Source organism: Leptonotus elevatus, chromosome 21 (assembly GCF_054856555.1).
Source record: "Leptonotus elevatus isolate MCC_2025b chromosome 21, RoL_Lele_1.0, whole genome shotgun sequence".
Classification (NCBI taxonomy): Eukaryota; Metazoa; Chordata; class Actinopteri; order Syngnathiformes; family Syngnathidae; genus Leptonotus; species Leptonotus elevatus.
This window is the reverse complement of record NC_141259.1, coordinates 12,624,924-12,643,550: the sequence shown is the minus strand read 5'-3', so window position 1 is coordinate 12,643,550 and position 18,627 is coordinate 12,624,924. Positions and strand designations below refer to the sequence as shown.

The 18,627-nt window shown below is 41.2% G+C and overlaps 1 protein-coding gene across 1 annotated transcript in view; it reads right to left on the bottom strand.

Annotated features, from left to right (window-relative positions):
• Positions 1 to 488: 488 nt before the first annotated feature.
• prex2 (phosphatidylinositol-3,4,5-trisphosphate-dependent Rac exchange factor 2) overlaps positions 489 to 18,627 on the bottom strand; it is a 45,309-nt gene continuing 27,170 nt past the window's right edge. The window contains exons 24-41 of the mRNA XM_086065440.1: positions 18,046 to 18,268; positions 16,977 to 17,184; positions 16,471 to 16,650; positions 16,227 to 16,321; positions 16,078 to 16,160; positions 15,372 to 15,462; positions 15,161 to 15,289; positions 15,020 to 15,061; positions 14,502 to 14,599; positions 13,911 to 14,045; positions 13,091 to 13,193; positions 12,848 to 12,991; positions 12,650 to 12,764; positions 9,117 to 9,183; positions 8,429 to 8,619; positions 3,179 to 3,281; positions 1,063 to 1,130; positions 489 to 950 (exon numbers count right to left, since the gene is read on the bottom strand). Coding sequence (XP_085921566.1) covers positions 905 to 950; positions 1,063 to 1,130; positions 3,179 to 3,281; positions 8,429 to 8,619; positions 9,117 to 9,183; positions 12,650 to 12,764; positions 12,848 to 12,991; positions 13,091 to 13,193; positions 13,911 to 14,045; positions 14,502 to 14,599; positions 15,020 to 15,061; positions 15,161 to 15,289; positions 15,372 to 15,462; positions 16,078 to 16,160; positions 16,227 to 16,321; positions 16,471 to 16,650; positions 16,977 to 17,184; positions 18,046 to 18,268 — 2,121 coding nt within the window. The 3' untranslated portion in view covers positions 489 to 904. The remainder of the gene's footprint in view (positions 951 to 1,062; positions 1,131 to 3,178; positions 3,282 to 8,428; positions 8,620 to 9,116; positions 9,184 to 12,649; positions 12,765 to 12,847; positions 12,992 to 13,090; positions 13,194 to 13,910; positions 14,046 to 14,501; positions 14,600 to 15,019; positions 15,062 to 15,160; positions 15,290 to 15,371; positions 15,463 to 16,077; positions 16,161 to 16,226; positions 16,322 to 16,470; positions 16,651 to 16,976; positions 17,185 to 18,045; positions 18,269 to 18,627) is intronic.

The window sequence follows — 18,627 nt, the reverse complement described above, 5'->3', positions numbered from 1 at the left end:
ATAAAAAATATGTTCATTTAAATGTTTTACAATAGTTTGTCCTTTAGTATTTAACTTTCCAATAGAGGAAAAAAATCAACAAAAAGCAGCAGATTTTTTTCAGTGGTCATAGTGCTGCTCCTTCTGGTGTGCCCACCTGTGCCACCTGGGGGCAGTATACTGTAATCGATACATATAAGCACATGGACGGTCACAGCTTTACAGCTTGGTAAGTCATTCTCCACCCAGGACCCCAAAATTTGTTTTTGTGATTATTATGTATAATATCTATTATGTGTATATGTGTTGATTAACTCAAAATCAACAGAATACTTACCATAATCTTACCTCAGGTCAGAAATTCAGTAGTTCCAAGGCGAATATGTTTATAGAATATTCACACAGCGTAAAACGCTGTTCAATTGAGTCAAAATCAACGAATTCATGCCATTCAACAATAAAACTGACTTTGAATTTTGGCATTATCGTGTAACAAAAAACAACAATAATTAATTCTCTGATCAGAATTTAATATATAGATATATTCTTTACACGTTGTATACATGATTTTAGTGTATGTATAATATATTGGGTAAAAATAAAAATACCTAGCTTATTGCCGCTGTTTTCAGTTTGCATAGTCGTGAGCTACCATTGGTGGTAATATGCAATCTCTATGCGTGGAACCTGAGTAATACAGTAAAAAAAAAAACACACACACACCTTAATACTGATACACTACTGGGAATAATAATCATGAAAAAAAAAAAACATATTTACAATAAACATATCAAAGGTTGTCCATATAGCGACATATTCCAAACAGGTTACAAAAATACTAGTATGCTTTTTTAAAATTCTATTTACACACTTATGTATAAAAAAATAAGACAATTGGGTTTTAATATTGGCCGCTTGCAATGCATTATGGGTCACCATCAGGGGGCGGAGGCTGACACAGCTTATACAACCTGAGGGAAGAGATGGAGATATATTACCCAAAAAGTGATTTTTTTTTCTTCTTCTTCATAAATTGTATTAAAAAGAGTTTTGTTGGCAAAACTTTTGTGGAATATTTCACACCTCGGCACAGACAACGGCGTCCGATCCCTCACACCGAGATTCTTGGCAGAGTTCTGAACTCTGGCACCCTGAAAAGAGACAAGACGGGGAGGCATGCGAAGATATGCTGATGAATTGATATCAAAATGTTGTGTTTTAAGTGTGCGAAGAGTTGACATGACATTCGTGCGTGTGGAGCTAATGCAGGTTAGCGTTATTGCTTTTATGTTGGCAGGTTTCCATGTTGTGTTTTTTGTTCCATAAAATCCATTCTTGACCAGCTTTTTGTAAACAAAGGAGTACATGCCAACTTGTTTTTATATATAGGTCATAAAACAAGAGCCATAAGGCGTTTTCAAGATGAATTGTGTTTATGCGTTGTTATCATTATTATTATTACGGGCCAATCGGCAAACGCTCCCGTCGTCAGCTGCTTGTGCGCACGCACGGCAGCTTTATTTTGAAAGCTGCGCTGACAAAAACGACACACACGCGCACACACACAATGAAATTACAAGCGGGAGAGAAGGCGCGCGTGCACGCATGCTCGTGATAGCAGGATAGCATCAGCAATTATTCCATTCCCATCACAGCCGCCGGACAAAGACGGCCGCTAATGCCCGTAAAAGGACGGCGGGAGATAATGCAAGAAATGCGAGCCGCCTCTTTAAAATGTCTTTAGACTCCATCGTCAGGTTGTTCGATGCTGTTGTTCTTGTCTTGTTGAGACGGTCAATGATATTAGGACTCGTTGGTGACCTCTTGAGGCAGAGAGCGATGTTACAGCCTAGCAATCTACCTACTAACCGACCTACCCATTTATCTGGCGACCAATTGCCGAACCAATTGTCATGTACCACACGACTCACCTACCTACTACTACCTACCTAACATATCACATACCTATTACTCACCTCCCTACTTAATTACAAACCAACTGTACTTTACTACACATTAACCTAACCACCCACCCACCCCACCTACCTAACTAATTTGCTTACCTACTTGCCTATCAATCTACCAAGCAATAACCAACTTACCTATCTACCCACATCTATTTGACCACCTCCCTAGCAACTCACCTAACTACTAACCTACCAACTTACCCACCTACAAACCTAACTTTTACACCTCTATCTACCATGTTACCGATTAAACCTATCAACGTATCCACCAATCAACGGATCAACCTACCTACCTAGTTATCAACCTAACTAGTAACCCACCAACCTACATATTATTCACCCAATTACCTACTATAAATGTCAGCCTACCTGCTTACCTCCTTAATTATCTAGCTACTATAAATGTAAACTAACCGGCCTACCTATCAAACCAAATGCATATTTACCCTCCTACTTACTTTACCTACCCTTTTTTTTTTTTTTTACCAACCTTCCAATCTACTTACCTAATGTACATGTCGGCCAACCAACCAACCTATATCTATCAACCCAAATGCCTATTTAACCACATACCAACTTACTGTAAATGTCAACCTACCTACCTACCTAACTAGTAACATACCTACCAACCTAACAATCTATTTACTGTAAATGTCAACCTACTTATTATTCCCCTACCTACTAACATAATTACCCATCTACTGTAAATTAACTAAGTCAACCAACAAACTGACTTACCTATCAAACCAAATGCCTATTTACCCAATTGCCCATCTACCAAACTAGCAACTTACCTTCCTGTTTATCCCCTTACCAATCTACACACTGTACCTACTTTCTCAGGTAAAGCTAGTTACACTATTAACTAGTGGCCTGGCATGCATACTGGAAACAATTTCCATGTGGAAAAAAATATTTTTGTAAAACTAAATGTTTCATTCACTTAATTAAGTCATGAGTACAATCAATTTGTCGCATAGATATGAATGTGCTTGTCAAAGCGCATCGAACAGTGGCCTTTAGCGCCACCTTTAAATCGTGACACACGGCGACCGGGCCTCCCTCAGCTCCGCCGCGACCTTTTCATTTTCAACGCTCATGTCAGCAAAGCGCATTCGTTATGTTTTGATAACATCGGGCTGCGAGCGCGCGGAAACATTTGTCATATTTGTCACATTTTGCCCACCGCCACAAAACGCAGTGTCAATATTGGCGTAGTGCGATGGCGCTACCTGCTTCCTCATCACATCCGTGGCCTGCATGATGCAGCGAGGCGGCAGCCCGTGGTTGCGGGCTAAGAGGATGGCCTGCTCCAGCGTCACGCTCAGGGTGCAGCTGTGGCAAAAAAAAAAAAAAAAACACACACATACATACAAAGTCAGTCTGTTTTGTGGTTCATGTAATCAAAGAGAGTGGAGCCAATATTTCAATGTCAACCTATAGGAAAATGCAAAAGGCTTCTTTTTTTTTGCACTTGGGCTTGATAATGCAATGTACAAATTAAACTGAAATGACAAAGATTAAAATAAAAATAAAAAATAAAAATAAATATATACCCCTTCCAGATAGGAGTATACATGTGAAGGAATGTGTTATAAATGTAAAAATGATGTATAGTAAATTGACATTTAGTAACAAATTTTATTTTTCATGCAATATAATTAATTAAGTGAAGTAAATAGCATTTACTAAATTAAAAAAAAATAAAGAAAGGGAAAAATAAATCATTAAAATGATGACTACAATTTACTTGTAGTTGTGACCTAAATAGTTAAATAGTAAAATAAAAATGCCTAAAAATAAAATGCATGTATTGTAGATACAAAATCCAGTATACAGATTATGAGTTATATTTGGAAAAATAGCATTATTTACAAAATATTAAGGAAAACGTAAAAAAAGAAAAATGAAGAGAATATTTATATGTATATATATAGCAAATAGCATTATTTACTAAATATGTAATTTATACTAAAACATTACAGAAAAAGGCATTTCAGTGCTTTGTTTTAGACAATATAACATCTTGGGAGATATTTTGTTTCACTTGTTAGAATGAAATTTCCTGTACGAGTTGATGTAAATATGGACAGAGTGAGGCACGATTTTGGCGCACTACGGTGGCCCCAAATGATCAAAAAGGGTCACAATTAAAGAAACTTTAGCTTTAGAGATAGCAGATGACTTGTCAGCGCATCTGTCGTGGCTCCGGGGGGGGGGATTTGCCTTCGTTCCCCAAGTGTTTGATGCGGTGAAAATGGTTGTTGACACCAGTTGGTGAGTCATTAACGACGACGTGCGTTTGTGTGTGCGTGCTGGCGCAGATAAACACAAACACATATAGAGGACAAGTGCGTGAAACGACAACCCGCAGAGAGCGAGCGACTGGGTGACCTTTCGTCACGAACAAGCCTGGCTGGTTTATCGATTGCGAGGCTTTTCACTGCAAATTGAAGTGTCCAAAGTTCCTACACTGCCAGTGGTGGCTTCCACTGATTTGCCCTCCCAGCAGATGCGCGAGAATTGGAAACTGGAGAGCAAAATTTCGAAAAAATCGTGCGGCGACGTTAGCATGGGGGTGAACCAATTAGTCGAGTCGAGATGCGAGTCATTTGACCAACGCAATAGCATAGCTTAAGCCTTTCAGCTTCCTAGCTTAATGCTAATGCAACATAGCATCTATGTTGTGGCACTATTACCCTTTAAAGTAACTTGCAATCTCACTTAATTACTTTTTAAAGCAACTAAACAGTACAGTAACTATGTTAATTTTTAAAGCAAACAATCGGTAATCTAAGTTAGTTATTTTTAGATCAAGTAACTATGAAAGTAACTTGTAATCTAACTTACTTTTTAAAGCAAGTAATCACTTAAGTAACTAAGTTACTTAAAGTAATCAGTAATCTAAATGAGGTACTTTTTAATTCAAGTAATCAGTAAAGTAACTATATTTTTCAAAGTAATTGTGGCAACACATTACACAGGAGGAATTAAGGACACAGATTGATTAATTTATTAAGCAACGGATTGAACTCAAACAGTATAGCAATATGTGTAAAGAAATTAATACAAATTTTAAAAAATCAATTATTTATTCATAAATAATTATTAGAAAATGCAGTGCTTCCTACTTGCACTTTATAGTTAGGGACTTTAGACATTGATTAAATGTGAATTATCGATGTCCTTGTTGATTTGTCTTGTCGTCTACTAAGGGACCACAAATGTAAATTAGCTGTAAGATAACTTGGGAACATTTGCACAGGTAATGTACAAGTGCTCATTAATGTGCATCGTGCCTTTTTAATATAAAAAATAAATCATTGAAATTCAAAATGTATATTAGTGGAACAGTGCGGTAGTATCTACCTTATACTGCACCCAGGTGGCCAAAACTGGCATACCAATGTGATTCGATTACAATCTAATGATGAGATTACTGTATGATGCTTACAAACTTTGGAAAAGTCTTCTCCCTGAGAGTAAAATTTGAAAAAATGACAGAAGTCTCATTTTAGAAGCATAATTTACACGACATATACAAATCTTCAGCAGGCTACCTCGGAATATTTTAGCCGCCGTTTCCACATTAATAACGAAGGGTGGTGCAAAAAAAGAAAGAAAAAAAGGTGGATCTTTAAATATCTCCCGAGCTGGAGCGGGATGAAGGAATAGCGCGAGGCATCCTCCCTCTTTCTCTCTCTCTCCTTCGCTTTATAGGAGGCGCTAGGAGGTGATTTATGTCCGCCTGTTTCACGCTGTTCCAATCCACTTTACACCCCTGCAGAGTCCAAAGCCATCCAAGCGCAAGAAACAAAAGCATAAAAACAACAAGGGATGCTAATAGAGGTCGCGAGAAATAAAGACAAATAAGTGGAGACTGTGGAATATAGCTAACTTGTTTTATTGTAGTCGTTTCTAGATCTTTGTTACTTATTTTGGAGACTGAGGGCAACACGAAAACGGGATGCTGCGGCAATGTGGATATGAATGAATGCAGCCGGTGCGTGATTAGTTTCGACATTTATTTACTTTTATTCTAGAGGAGAGAGAATGCAGCAGTGAAAATGGCCTCTTACAACAAAGTGGACACTATGGAGTATAAGCTAGCTAGTGTTGCCATTTTTAGCCTTTTATTCAAAAGGAGACTAAGGGCAGCAGATAAAACAAATTTAAATGGACACTATGGAGTGTAGTTACGGAGCGCTTATTATTTTCATTTTTAGATGTCTATCCTCTTTACATCTTCTATCCAAAAGGAGACTGTGGGCAATTTATATACACACGCTAGCTATATTTCATAGCTTCCATTTCCTCTGCTCCCCCTCTGTCTTGTCTCGAATAACTTAAGATAAATTGCTACAAGCGACAAAACTAAGAACACATTATCTACATTCCAGAGTCTCCACTTTTTTTTTGCAACAGCCCGTTTTCTTGTTTGCCCTTAGTCTCATCTTAGATAAAAGAAGAGAATAAGCATCTAGAAATGACAAAAGTAAACACACATTAGATCTACTCCAAAGTCTCCACTTCCTTGCAGCCTGTTTTCTCTGCTGCCCTTAGTCTCCCTTTGAATAAAAGGGTAGAAATTGCAAAACTAAACACACGCTAGCTATATATCATAGCGTCAACTTTGTTTTAAGACCCCATTTTCCTCTGCTGCGCTGTGTCTCCTCTCAAACAACCAGCTAAAATGGGCAAAACTAATCACACATTAGCAAAACTCCATTGACTCCATTTTGCTCCAGTGTCCGATTTTTTTATTTTTTGGGGGGGGGGGGGGGGGGGTAATGTGCATACAAATAAATCTGCATCAAAACTCATGAAGAGATGCTTGCACATGTTTCCTATTTTCTGCAGGAGTCTCTTTCTGCCCCGAGTCTCCTCTAGGATAAAACAGGAAGTCAATACAGGAGAGCAACAGAGTTGTCCCTTTCAAGTAGGAGGAGCATTTTGACAGGAAGGAGACCAGTCAATCGCCTCTTTTCTCATCGACCGCTATATCTGGCTCTTGCTAATTTGCGCTGAGCTGAGCCGCTGTTCATCAATTGGGCGGGGGGACGGAAATATCCCGATCGTTAGTCACCACCGCCGCCCGCCTTTCATCTTCCTCCGCCGCCGCCGCCCCGGTGACAGTTCCCATATCTTTTTGTCTCGCTCGCACGCGCCCGCTCGCCGTAGGGCTTTCATGTGACTGATGGTTTGATGGAGTCACGCCGAGCTGATCGCTAATGGAAACTTTCTGCCACTTTATTAACCCGACGTGGGTTTGTTTGTGTGCGAGCGCCGGCCGTTTGAATGCGCCGCGACCCAACAGATGTCAGTATGGACCCTTGACTCGGATAGACGTCCGCCGCAGACGCAAATTCCAAGCTCGTCGGTGTCAAATATTGCCGTGAATGCAGTCTGAAATGATTTTCTACCTGCTGCTGTTAAATCTGTAAATGTACGATTAAAATAGAGGAGACTATGGAGATAAGTGGATGTTTTTATTACTGCCATTTCTGGTCGTTTATCTTCCTTTTATTCATTTTTTACAGAGGGCAGTGAGAAAACAAACTACTACATCAAATCGGAGACTACAGGGCATAGTAAGGTTATGTTCATTTTTCTCATTCTGGCAGTTTATCCTTGATGAGATTGATGGCAGCAACAAAGTGGAGACTATGGGACATAGCAAGTGTGTGTCTATTTTTGTCATTCTGGCTATTTATCCTTCCGGAGATTGAGGGCAGCAAGAAAACAGACTAAAACAGCAAAGCGGAGACTATGGGTTATAGCATGTTCATTTTTAATCATTCTAGACATTTATCCGTGAGGAGACTGAAGGCAGCAAGAAAAAGAGCAGCTGCTGGAGAAATGGCTAATGTGCAGTATGTTTATTTTTGTTATTTCCAGACATTTATCTTCTCTTTGGGAGACTGAGGGCAGCGAGAAAAAACAGACTACTGCAGCCAAGAGGAGCCTAAGTTACCATGTGTTGATTTTTGTAACTTTTGCTGTATATTTGAGACAAAACTGCAAGCAGTAAGAAAACAGGCAGCTGGCAGTAATGTGGACACTACGGAGTATGTTTAATGTGTTCATTTTGCCATTCTTGCTATTTACTGCATCCTTGAGGAGACTGAGGGCAACAGTAAAAGCGGCTGCTGCTGTGAAGTATAAACTATGAGCATAACAACTGTGTGTTTATTTTTATCCTTTCTAGCCGTTTATCCTCTTTTATTCAAACGTGCAGCAAGAAAACTATCTTCTGCAAATAAAGTGGAGACTGTGGAGCTAAGCCAAGCATGCTCGTGAGAACCAGTGGGCCCAATTAGGTGGAACATCCTTGCTGCTAATTAAAGAACCGCTGTGGCATCAAACTGAGAGGTAGACGCGGTGATAAAAAGGCAGGTCAAGGCAGTGCAAGGCAGCCGTCGGCACGTAAATGCTAAAAGGTGAGCGGGGGAGTCGCGCAAAGCGCAACCGGGCACACTCACCGGTGAACGCCGTTGTTGCACATGACCACGTGGGCGGCCCCCAGGCGCGAGCACAACTCCGACGCCACCGGCAGCAGGCCCACCCCTGATGCGCCGCAGGCGGTGTACTGGCAGGCGGCCGTGCGGCGGCTGCGGATGAAGCTCTCCAGCAGGCGGTAGAGCTCGTCCACCGCGTTCAGCGGACGCATCAGCTGCGAACAACAACATCTGTGAGGACTTGCAGTGAACTCAAGCAGTTTGGCAGAACAATTATTCGAAATAAAGAAAGAAAGAGAGGCTTTGAGCGGTTTCGTGGTTAATGTTGACGTAATCCCTGTCTGTATGACAGAGTTATACTGCCCCCCAGTGGCCAAGGCGGGCACAACAGAAAGAGCAGCTCAATGAATTGAATAGGAGCATTTAGTCATGATGCACAAAACGTTTTTAATAATATTATGTGTGTGCTATTTTCCTTATTAAAAAAGACAATAATGTTTTGGGGATAGAGTTTAACAGATTAATTTGCACATTGTTGGTTGTTTTTTTTATTTTTAAAAAAAATATTTAAATTTTGCCAATTTCTTCCACGGATCGGCACCAATAAAAAAAAATTAAAAATCACATTAAAAGTCATTCTATTTGTCAGTTGTGAGGCTACTTCCTGGTTTGGATGGGCAACGGCAATAAATTCTTATTTTGAACTTCTTACCTTATCTATAAGGGCAGCTTTGGGTGCAGAACTGGGCGGCATGTTGGACTGATCCATGTAGAAAGCCCTAAGGGGGAAAATGGGGTGGACGGGAGGGGGTCAACAATTTCCATATGGACTTAATGAAGCGAGGCAACTCATCAAACAAAAGTGGTTCTTTAAAAACCTTGCATGCCGTCAGCCTTTCTGGAAATAAGTAAACCACCTGCTTATTATTATCATCACAGACGGCATCCATTTTCAGCGGCAAGTCTCACCCCTCCACCGGGGGCAGCGGCGAGCCGGCAGCAACTTTGGAATGCAAACTCAGCAGTGTGGGACTCCATTAAATGTCTGTAATCCACTAGCGGGCTAAAAATAGCAACACTACACTATATTAAAAAGGGTATAATAGAATCACATGGGCTTTTACTTAAAAGAGGGAGGCAGCAATAATGATGTATGGTGCGCATTCACGCAGATATAAAAGAGATGTGACAACAGGCGACGCAGGAGAGGACTGCAGCAAGTATCAGGCGTCTAAATGTAAGCGAGACATTAATCGGGGTGTGGTGTTAATTAGAGAAGAGGACTCTAGGCACTTTATTGGGCAGATTTATTTTTTCCATACAAATAAATATATGCCAGCTGACAATCACCCCAACAATGTTACGTCTTTCCAAGGCCATTATTTGAGGGAATAGCGTATTACTGCAGGCATCTAACATTCGAGTATATGTGCGCATTTATATAGTATTCTCTATGTACAATAGCCGCAATAATAGGCGCACCTAAAGGGCCAGAGAGCGCAGCTGCTGGCTCGCACCCCATAAATCTGTTTCCCAAGCGGCCGGTGGGAGAAGCCGGCCAGGGGCGGGAATAACGGCCCGTGTAATTGCTTCAAGACGGTCTCGCCGCTCAAACCAAGAAAGACGAGAACGCGTCTTCGATCGGTGCACTTAAATCAAGACGACGGCCGCGACAGCTGAACGGTCGGCGTGAGGGTTAACGGGCACGCTAATGTACATTAGCGATTTGATAGAAGTGCTTTCCTAGTCCGGGATACGTCGTCGAGCTGGGTTACAAACTCAATTTAAGATGACTACAAAGTCGAACAAATTGAAAATGTTATCTTTAGCAGTACTTTAACTGTAATTGTAAATAGTACTTGTAAGAAGAGTACAAAGAAGAGTAGTTTTAGAAGTAGTGGTGGCAGTAGCACCTAATTTGTGCATATTACCATTAGCATGTTGCGCCCCTAAAACAATCTCACATTAAGATTTGGCATGGTTTAATCTTAGAAAAGATAATGGAGGGCGTCAGGATTTTTCCTTTCTATGTGAACGACATGAGCGGGCACGCTAATGTACATTAGCGACTTGATAGAAGTGCTTTTCTCATCCGGGATACGTCGTTTGCACGCTAGCTCGTGGAGCTGGATTACAAACTCCATTTAGGACAAGGTCAAACAAATTGAAAAGTGTATCCTTAGCAGTACTTGTAAGAAGACTAGAAGTAGTAGCGTTAGAAGTAGTGGTGCCAGCAGCATCTAATTTGTGCATATTAGCATTAGCAACATTAGCACATTGAGCCCCTAAAACGATCTCACATCAGGATTTGGGATGGTTTTAATCCTAGAAGAGATAACAAAGGCCCTCAGGATTTTCCTTTCTATTTGAACAACACGAGCGGTGGACGTGACGGCCATGTTGAGTGGTCGACCCGTGCAATATGTGGCCCTCTTCTCTTGATTCCCTGACACTTGTAACGATCGATGGCGACTGACGCAAGCAGAGGAAAAAAATCTGACCTGCTGAAAGCTGCTGTCGATACAACAAGTCTGCAGACGCGTTTCTGGGCTAATTAAAAGAATCCCAGCCAGCTCCCTCCCAAAAAAAATAAAAAATCTAAATCATAAAAAGTGTCATGTTAGGTTAAGGTTCGGTTTCAGATTTTTCCAAGCAGTGCTTCTCATCCAGCTTGCGGCGAAGCTCCAAACATAACAACATGCCTGAGGGTCAGTGTGACGTCACAGTGCTGCTCTTCATACTGACAGTTGAAAAACAGCTGGGAATATTTCACTCAACCGACAGCATGTTTCTGATGGGAGTAGCACAGTTTGCAGTTTTATTTTGGTAGGCTGCTACTTCCTGTTCTGGTTCACCATTCATGGTTTCATAAAAGTCTGAACATACTGTTGAGAAACTATTGGTGAACGTTTGCATCGATCAGTTTGCAGCGTGTTAAGATGAAGACGGCGACATTAGCCGCTAACAAGCTAGCCGTGATGTTTGTTTAGCGTTGGTTTCTACTTCCTGTTTAGGATTCCAATTCCTGTTGGCTTCATATTAAACTCCCTACTTTTTGTCAGCATAGATTTGATCTTTGTCGACGAGTGTGGTGATTTGTGGTGGAGACAAGATTAAGCAGCTATTCAACGCACATAAATTGATTATTTCAGTTGACAGGGACAACATTTAGCGCAAATTAAAAGCCGTGTCTGGAAAGTAATTCCAATAAATCCATGCTTTGTCTCGCGCAGGATGTTGCGCCTATAAATCCGGCGGATGCTCGACTGCGCGGATGAAGTTACAGCTCTGCTATTAATTATCACACAATCGGCAGCAGATGTCGGCCATGTCGAAAAAGGCAAGCCGCGCTTCGGATGGATTTCACGGAGCGCGGCTGATTGTTTCTGTTTAAGGAGAACTGACGTATCTTTCTATCCTTGGGTGAAGCGTTTGAACATAAGAGATGAGAGGTATGCGTGGCGTGTCTTTACAGTAGCCACGCCGTACAGTATTATGAAAAATTGATATCCATATTGCACATGTGAGCAAAACTCATACATTATGGACATTAAATTAAGCTTGTTGTCGCTCTTGCACGCGAGCCGTCGCAATGTTAGAGGGAGAGGGAGCGAGAGAGGGAGATACAGAAAAACGGGGGAGAGGAGGAAAAAGAGAGCGAGAGAGACAGAAGGAGAGAGAGATGGAAAAAGGGGGAGAGAAATGGAAAGAGAGAAAGAGAGACAGAGAAGAAAAAAGGAAGTGAGAGAGAGAGATTGAAAAAAAGAGGGAGGGAGAGAGATGCAGAGCGAGATGGAAAGAGAGAGAGAGTGAGAAAAATGGGGGGAGAGAGATGGCAAAAGAGAGCGAGAGAGACGGAAAGAGAGAGAGACAAATGAGACCAATAGACAACGAGACACAGGTCCATGTCAGCCCAACGTCAGCTAAGCTTAGCGCTAACTATCAATTCATACCACCATATATGGGCTGTCATAATCCTTTAAGCAGTGGAGAACAATACTCTCAGGCTAGATATATTTTACATCCTCTGCAAAAACAACTTGAGTGATGTCTTGAGATCAAGTCTAACTTGTTCCATGACTGCTTGTTGAGGAGAGTTAAAAAAATATATATATATATATATTGGCGTTTTAATGTGGGACTGGAATGGATTAATGGCATTTGCATTCATTTCAATGGGGAAAGAAATTCCCAGATATGCATGTTTTAAATAACAAGCGTGGTCACGGAACAAATAATACGCACCTCAGCCTCTTGTAATACTGCTTGACCTTGTCCAGCGAGGCCGCGTTGATGTGAGCCTGGTACTCCTCCACGGACACATTATCTCTGTAGTAGTAACCCTCCATGCTCTCCAGCGCTAGTTCGGGGATGGACGTGCGGCGCGTTAAAACATTTGAAGAGTATTAAAGAGCCCTACAAAACAAACTTTCCCTAGTGTACCTTGCGTGAAGAGCACAGGGTAGATTTTGACGCCGCCACCGCCTCGAAGCCGGGCAGGCAGCTGAGAGAAGTAAAAACCCTCCAGCTGGAGGAAAACCTTCAGGTGCTGCCTCGTGCCTTCCACGTGGTACCACACGGGCATGTCTGAAGACAAGAGGACATCGGAAATGAGAACACATTGCTGTTATAATAATAAAGAAAATAATAATAATAATAATAATAAGTAGATGGTTTTATATGTACTGGCCACTCGGGGTTCCCCTTCAAAGTGCTGGAAGTAGAATGTGACTTTCTCCAGGTCCACCAGCGCCACCTGAGTGTCCTCCAGCATGGCCTGCTCATCCGTCTACAAAACAACACGGCATTGTGACGCTTGCGTTCATTCACCATGAAAATTTGTAAAATCTTTTGTCATTTCATAATTTGTTTTCACGTTTTTAACTCATTCACTGCCATCGACGGCTATAGACGTCATCGATTCATTTGAACTATTTCTATTAGTTTAACATTTTTTTCCACTTTTGTTAACAAGAGTATGAAAATCTTGAATTATTTTTGTACATTTAGAGCAGATAGAAAATTTGTGATTAATCGTGAGTTAACTAATGAAGTCATGCGATTAATTACAATAAAAAAAATAATAATAAATAAAAAAATAAAAAATTGCCTGACGCCCCTAATTTTAAAAAATCTTTTCTTTAAAAAAAAAATTTTTTTAAGTAAAGATTATTAAAAATTAGGGGCGTTAGGCGATTAGAATTTTTAGTCTTTTTTTTTAATCTCTGGAAAAAAATAATAATAATAAAAAATGACTTCACTAGTTAACTCATGATTAATCACAAATTTTCTATCTGTTCTAATACAATAAAAACATTCTAAGTTTTCATACTCTTGTTAACAAAAAGGGGGAAAATTGTTTAAATGACGTCTATAGCCGTCAATGGCAGTGAATGAGTTAACTTTTTGTTTCATTCATTTTCTTTTTGTCAAAGACAATCATCTTAAAAAATGATGACGGGGTAGGGAGTAAGAGTTTTTGATGATCAGTCAGTCGGCTTCTCACCAGGTTAGGCGAGAGAAGCGATTGGAAGTGGAAGAGCAGCCCCGCACTCGCAATCTGCTCCAACCATCGTCTGCTGGCCTCCTGAACCTCCTGCAGGTCCTGCTCCGACTCCGGCTCTCTGCCCGCACAGCGGAACTGCATAAATATACAAAATTGCACACAATCAACACTCACTGTTTATATACTATATAATGCATATATATTAATGAGAAATAAAAAAATTTTTTTATCATATCATTCACTGTTTTTGTCTTTCATCTATTTAGCTCTTTGTTACAGGATTCATCTTATTTCTTTAAATACCGGTAGTTTTCCTTTTCCACCCTTGTTTGTAGTTTTTATGCTTTTTTTTGTTGCCTGCTTTTCCTTTTATACAAATTATTTTCCAAATTTTCCAATTTGCCCCTTTTTCTCATTTCATTTTTTTCAGGATTTTTTACTTTTTTAAAAAAATCTATTTTGTCCAATTTTGTAAATTTTCACCACTCGTTCCCCATTATTCTTCCTTATCTTCCCACTATCTCACATTAAGTTTTTCTCTTTTTGCATTTCCACTTTCATCGTTTTTTTCCTTTCTCCTTTGCAACGTACCTGATTGAGAACAGCCAGCAGGTGCTCGGAAAAGGCGCAGACGGCAGCCACCAGCGACTGACAGAAGACCATATCTCGACGTAACTGGATCTCAGAGTCTGGAGGGAAACGGTAACATGTTAAATTGAACAAAAGTAATGTTGAGAAAATGAAACTACGTGGTCCCTTAAGTTTCATCGAGAAGAAGAACAGCAAACACTTTGATGCAGGGCCATTCTGGTGTCGCCATTTGTGGTGCGTGGGTGTTGTAAATGTAAATAAACATCCAGTTAGGGAGCGTCTGCGTTTTATAGCGCCGTTAGTGCAAGGATTGATGCGGGTTTTAATGCCGCCAGTCGCTTTTTATGAGGACTTTTTAATTCACGTGGACTTTTCTAATGCGCCATAAAACCAAATTAAATGTGCTTTTTGGACGCCAAATTGTGCATTCTGTCTCTGGTGAGTACGTTGCTCTTTGCTTTTTGGTTGTTTTCCTGCTTAAGTTTGTTACAATGTGTACGGCGAGCAGACAAACAAACCTGTATACTGCAGTAGGACTAATAGCAGCCTTGTCTTCACTTCTGTGGACAAATGAACATATAGCGTTAATCAAATATAAGCATAGACGGAGGTCAGAAGTGGGAGGCTTATGATCGTTCACAAAATAAAAACGCACCCACCCTCTACAAATTTTGCAATGTTTTGCGTGAGCGCCTGGACGCTAGCGGGGAGGTTCCACGGATCTTGCTTGACGTGGAGACGCAATCTCTTGGCGTAGTCCATCTTGGGTTCCATCTCTTGCTGAAATTCTGACACACACGTGGGCACACAAAAAAATGGATATACCTGGTCGCTAGCCCATTTAGCTTAACTTGCTTGTGTTTTCCTGACCTTGGAAGCCTCTCCCGGGTGTGAAGCACTTGGTTTGCTCAAAGGCACGTGCCACTACTACTCCTCGCAGCATGCTGCTGATGGAGTCCACCTGAAGCGATACAAGGGTTCAGGACAACAACAACAACAACAACAACAAAAAAAAAACACCTTTTTTTTTTCTTCCTCCTCCAGTGGCTGGAAAATATACGATTGTGTTGTTGTGGGGCCTTGACACGGGGCGCTCTAAAGTGGCCATCTTGTCCAGAATAAAGAGTCCATAGCAGGATGTCTAGACTTTTTTCTCCTTTTTTTTTTAAACTAATTTGCTCCCAAAAACGCATAAATACATTCTATTTTTAATGTTGTAGTGTTCAAAGGCGTATTTATACGTTTTTTTTTATTTTTTTCTTCTTCTTTTTTTTTCTTAATTATACGTATTCGTATTTATACGTTTTTTTATGCTAGAGCATACAGTAGGCTTTGACGTTGCCTCTCAACTGCACAGAACGATTGAAGAAATTGTAGTTATTACAAAAACGGCCAGCAGGTGGCAGCAGAGCAAAAGAGATCAACCAGGGCCATGTTGAAACTAAGCAGTTTTCCCCAGCCCACTGACGGGAAGATGAATTTTCAGGATGCGGGTACGCTAGCCAGCCAAGTGCAACATCGCAAACGCGCTGGAGGTGTACAATAACGAAAAACTTCTCTGCCAGCGTCTTCTCACCTGGCTGAAAAGATGCTCCAGGAAGCTGTGCAGCTTCTTCTGCTTTTCGTGAGACAGCCACACGTTGGACGCCATCTCGTCCCCTGTCATGACATAAGCAAGGTTTCATGTCCGCATCATTTATTAATTGCGGTTTAACCAGCCTGTACCTGAGTCCATCTCATCGCTATGGACGTAAGAGCTGCAATGGCTGCTGCAGATGCTGGTGAAGGATGCGATGGAGTTCCTGTTACTGTTACAGTCACTGAGATGGGGGAAAAAAAAAAAAAAAGGACAAATCTAACATGCCATAGCATAGGACAATTCAATATGTGAAAGTCTGCTACGTGGGCTCCCTCTAGATGTAATGTGAAGGAATCACTGAATTTCACAGTGGCTCACAATGTTGCTTACCTGTACGAGTCCCTGTTGCTGATGGTGTCATGGCCCGAGTCCTCCTGCTCGTCTCCCGTCACGTTAAAACACACTTTCTTTCCGTTGCGCTCGCCCTTGTCGCCGTCGCTTTCAGTAGATACGAAACTCTCCGGGTTCTTGGCTTCGGACGCCGGCGGGTACGTGATTGATGATAACAGGCTGAGCAGAGAAATAGAAGAGAGATAAACAGATTCAATATATAGATATAGGAAAAGTCATATGCCATCATTTTAAGTATTATTAAAACATTTATCAATAAATAGAGGAGTAACCCTTCCTCTTCTCCTTTCAGAGACATCCTCATTAGGGTCTCCTCAAACAAAGGCCCTCCACAGCAGAGTGGCATTCCATCACCATGGAGACGCCCTATGAGCTCTGCCATTGGCTAACGTCTAATAAAGACGTGAGAGGACCACTGAGGTGGACCCCGGTTGGATCAAAGTAGTGATTTGAAGCCTTTACATCAGCCACTGCAGCAAACTCACTCGTGAATATGTCCGCCGTGCGTCTCCATCTCCTTGACGACGGTGTCCAGCTTGTCCAGGAGCTTCTGGTAAGCGTCCAGGGTGAGCAGGTCGTCCTCTCGGAGGAGGAAGCGCAAGCCGTGGCCCTCCGTGCGGCCCAGGCTGTGTCCCGACGGGGCCGCCATGGAGGTGATGGTGTGCTGGATGTGGACCATGGGGCTTAGCTTACCTGGGAGTATCACAAATGCCAACAACCTCCAAATGAAAAATGGTACATCTCATCTAAATTCTGATTGTGTAAAGAAACAGTTCCATTCCCACCACAAAATGAAAATAGGAAGTCGCTTTCTAAGTAACGAAATTAAAGAAAATGACACTTATTTTTACATTTCTTAGCGGATTTTTTGGGGAGACACAGTGGAACCATCCCATAGTCAAAAATGGTACAGTCCCATCTTCTGATTCTGACTAGGTTTAAGCCCCAGTTCCCCCAACAAAATGAAAATGGTAGAGTCCTAAGTGTAATTTTTTTCGCATGTTGAACCAGGAAGTAGAGCTTCCTAAGTAACAAAATAAAAGAAATTGACACTTTTTTTTCTTTTTACATTACTTAGAGGGTTTTTTAGACACAGTGGAACCTTCCCATAGTCAAAAATAATACAGTCACATCTTCTAATTGTGTAAAGACTCATTTTAAGTCGCAGTTGAACACCCCCCCCCCACACACACACACACACACAAAATCAAAATGGTAGAGTCCTAAGGGTAATATATTTAATGTGTTGAACCAGGAAGTAGAGCTTGCTAAGTAACGAAATAAAAGAAAATGACACTTTTTTTCACATTTCTTAGCGGAATGTTTTTTTTTTTTTTTTTAGACACAGTGGAACCACCCCATAGTCACTATACTCTGTGAACCAGGAAGTAGCCAGCTAGCTAACATACCGCTGTAAAAAAACAAGCATTTGTTAGCTTAGAAGTAGCTAGCTAGCTAGGTAAAAATGTAGCGTTCTACAAATTTTTCACATTTAGTTAGTGGAATTTATTTTCATTTGTCATTTCATTCTTAATGGAGTCCTTTCAGCCTCACCCTGCTCAGCAGTGTAGCGTCCGCCTTTCTCCGGTGCATTTTTCCGATTGTCCAGCTGCACTCCAAAGGAGCTGCCCAGGGAGGTGGTGGTCTTGGGGTAGGACACCTCCATGGTGTTGACGTGACAGTTGGTGGGGCAGAAGTCGCTGCTGTGCAGTGGGGACACCTTGCCCTTGGCCTGCTTGAACGTAGGCCAGGCTCTGTTCTTCAGCACTCGGGAAAACTGCAAATAAATCAAGCGTAATTCATGATTATTAATGAATGAAAAAAGCTTTTCGTCTTGTATGAGCCACAAGATCGATGACAGACATACCAGAATAATCATTCATTATTGTTCTCACACACAGATGAAACACTGCTGTCACTTTGAGGGAATTGAAATGATAACAATGGAAATAATTTAGTTTGTGACAGTGTTTTTGTTGTTTTTTTCCATTTATGTTTGTAGTTGAATTTGCACTTAAAATGTCCAGCACAATGATGGCAACAATACATTATATACATGTTAAACAAAATATAGCGCTAGGGTGGCGTGATATGGATCAGTGATGTGATCCAGATGGACAATGTGAGGACCACAAG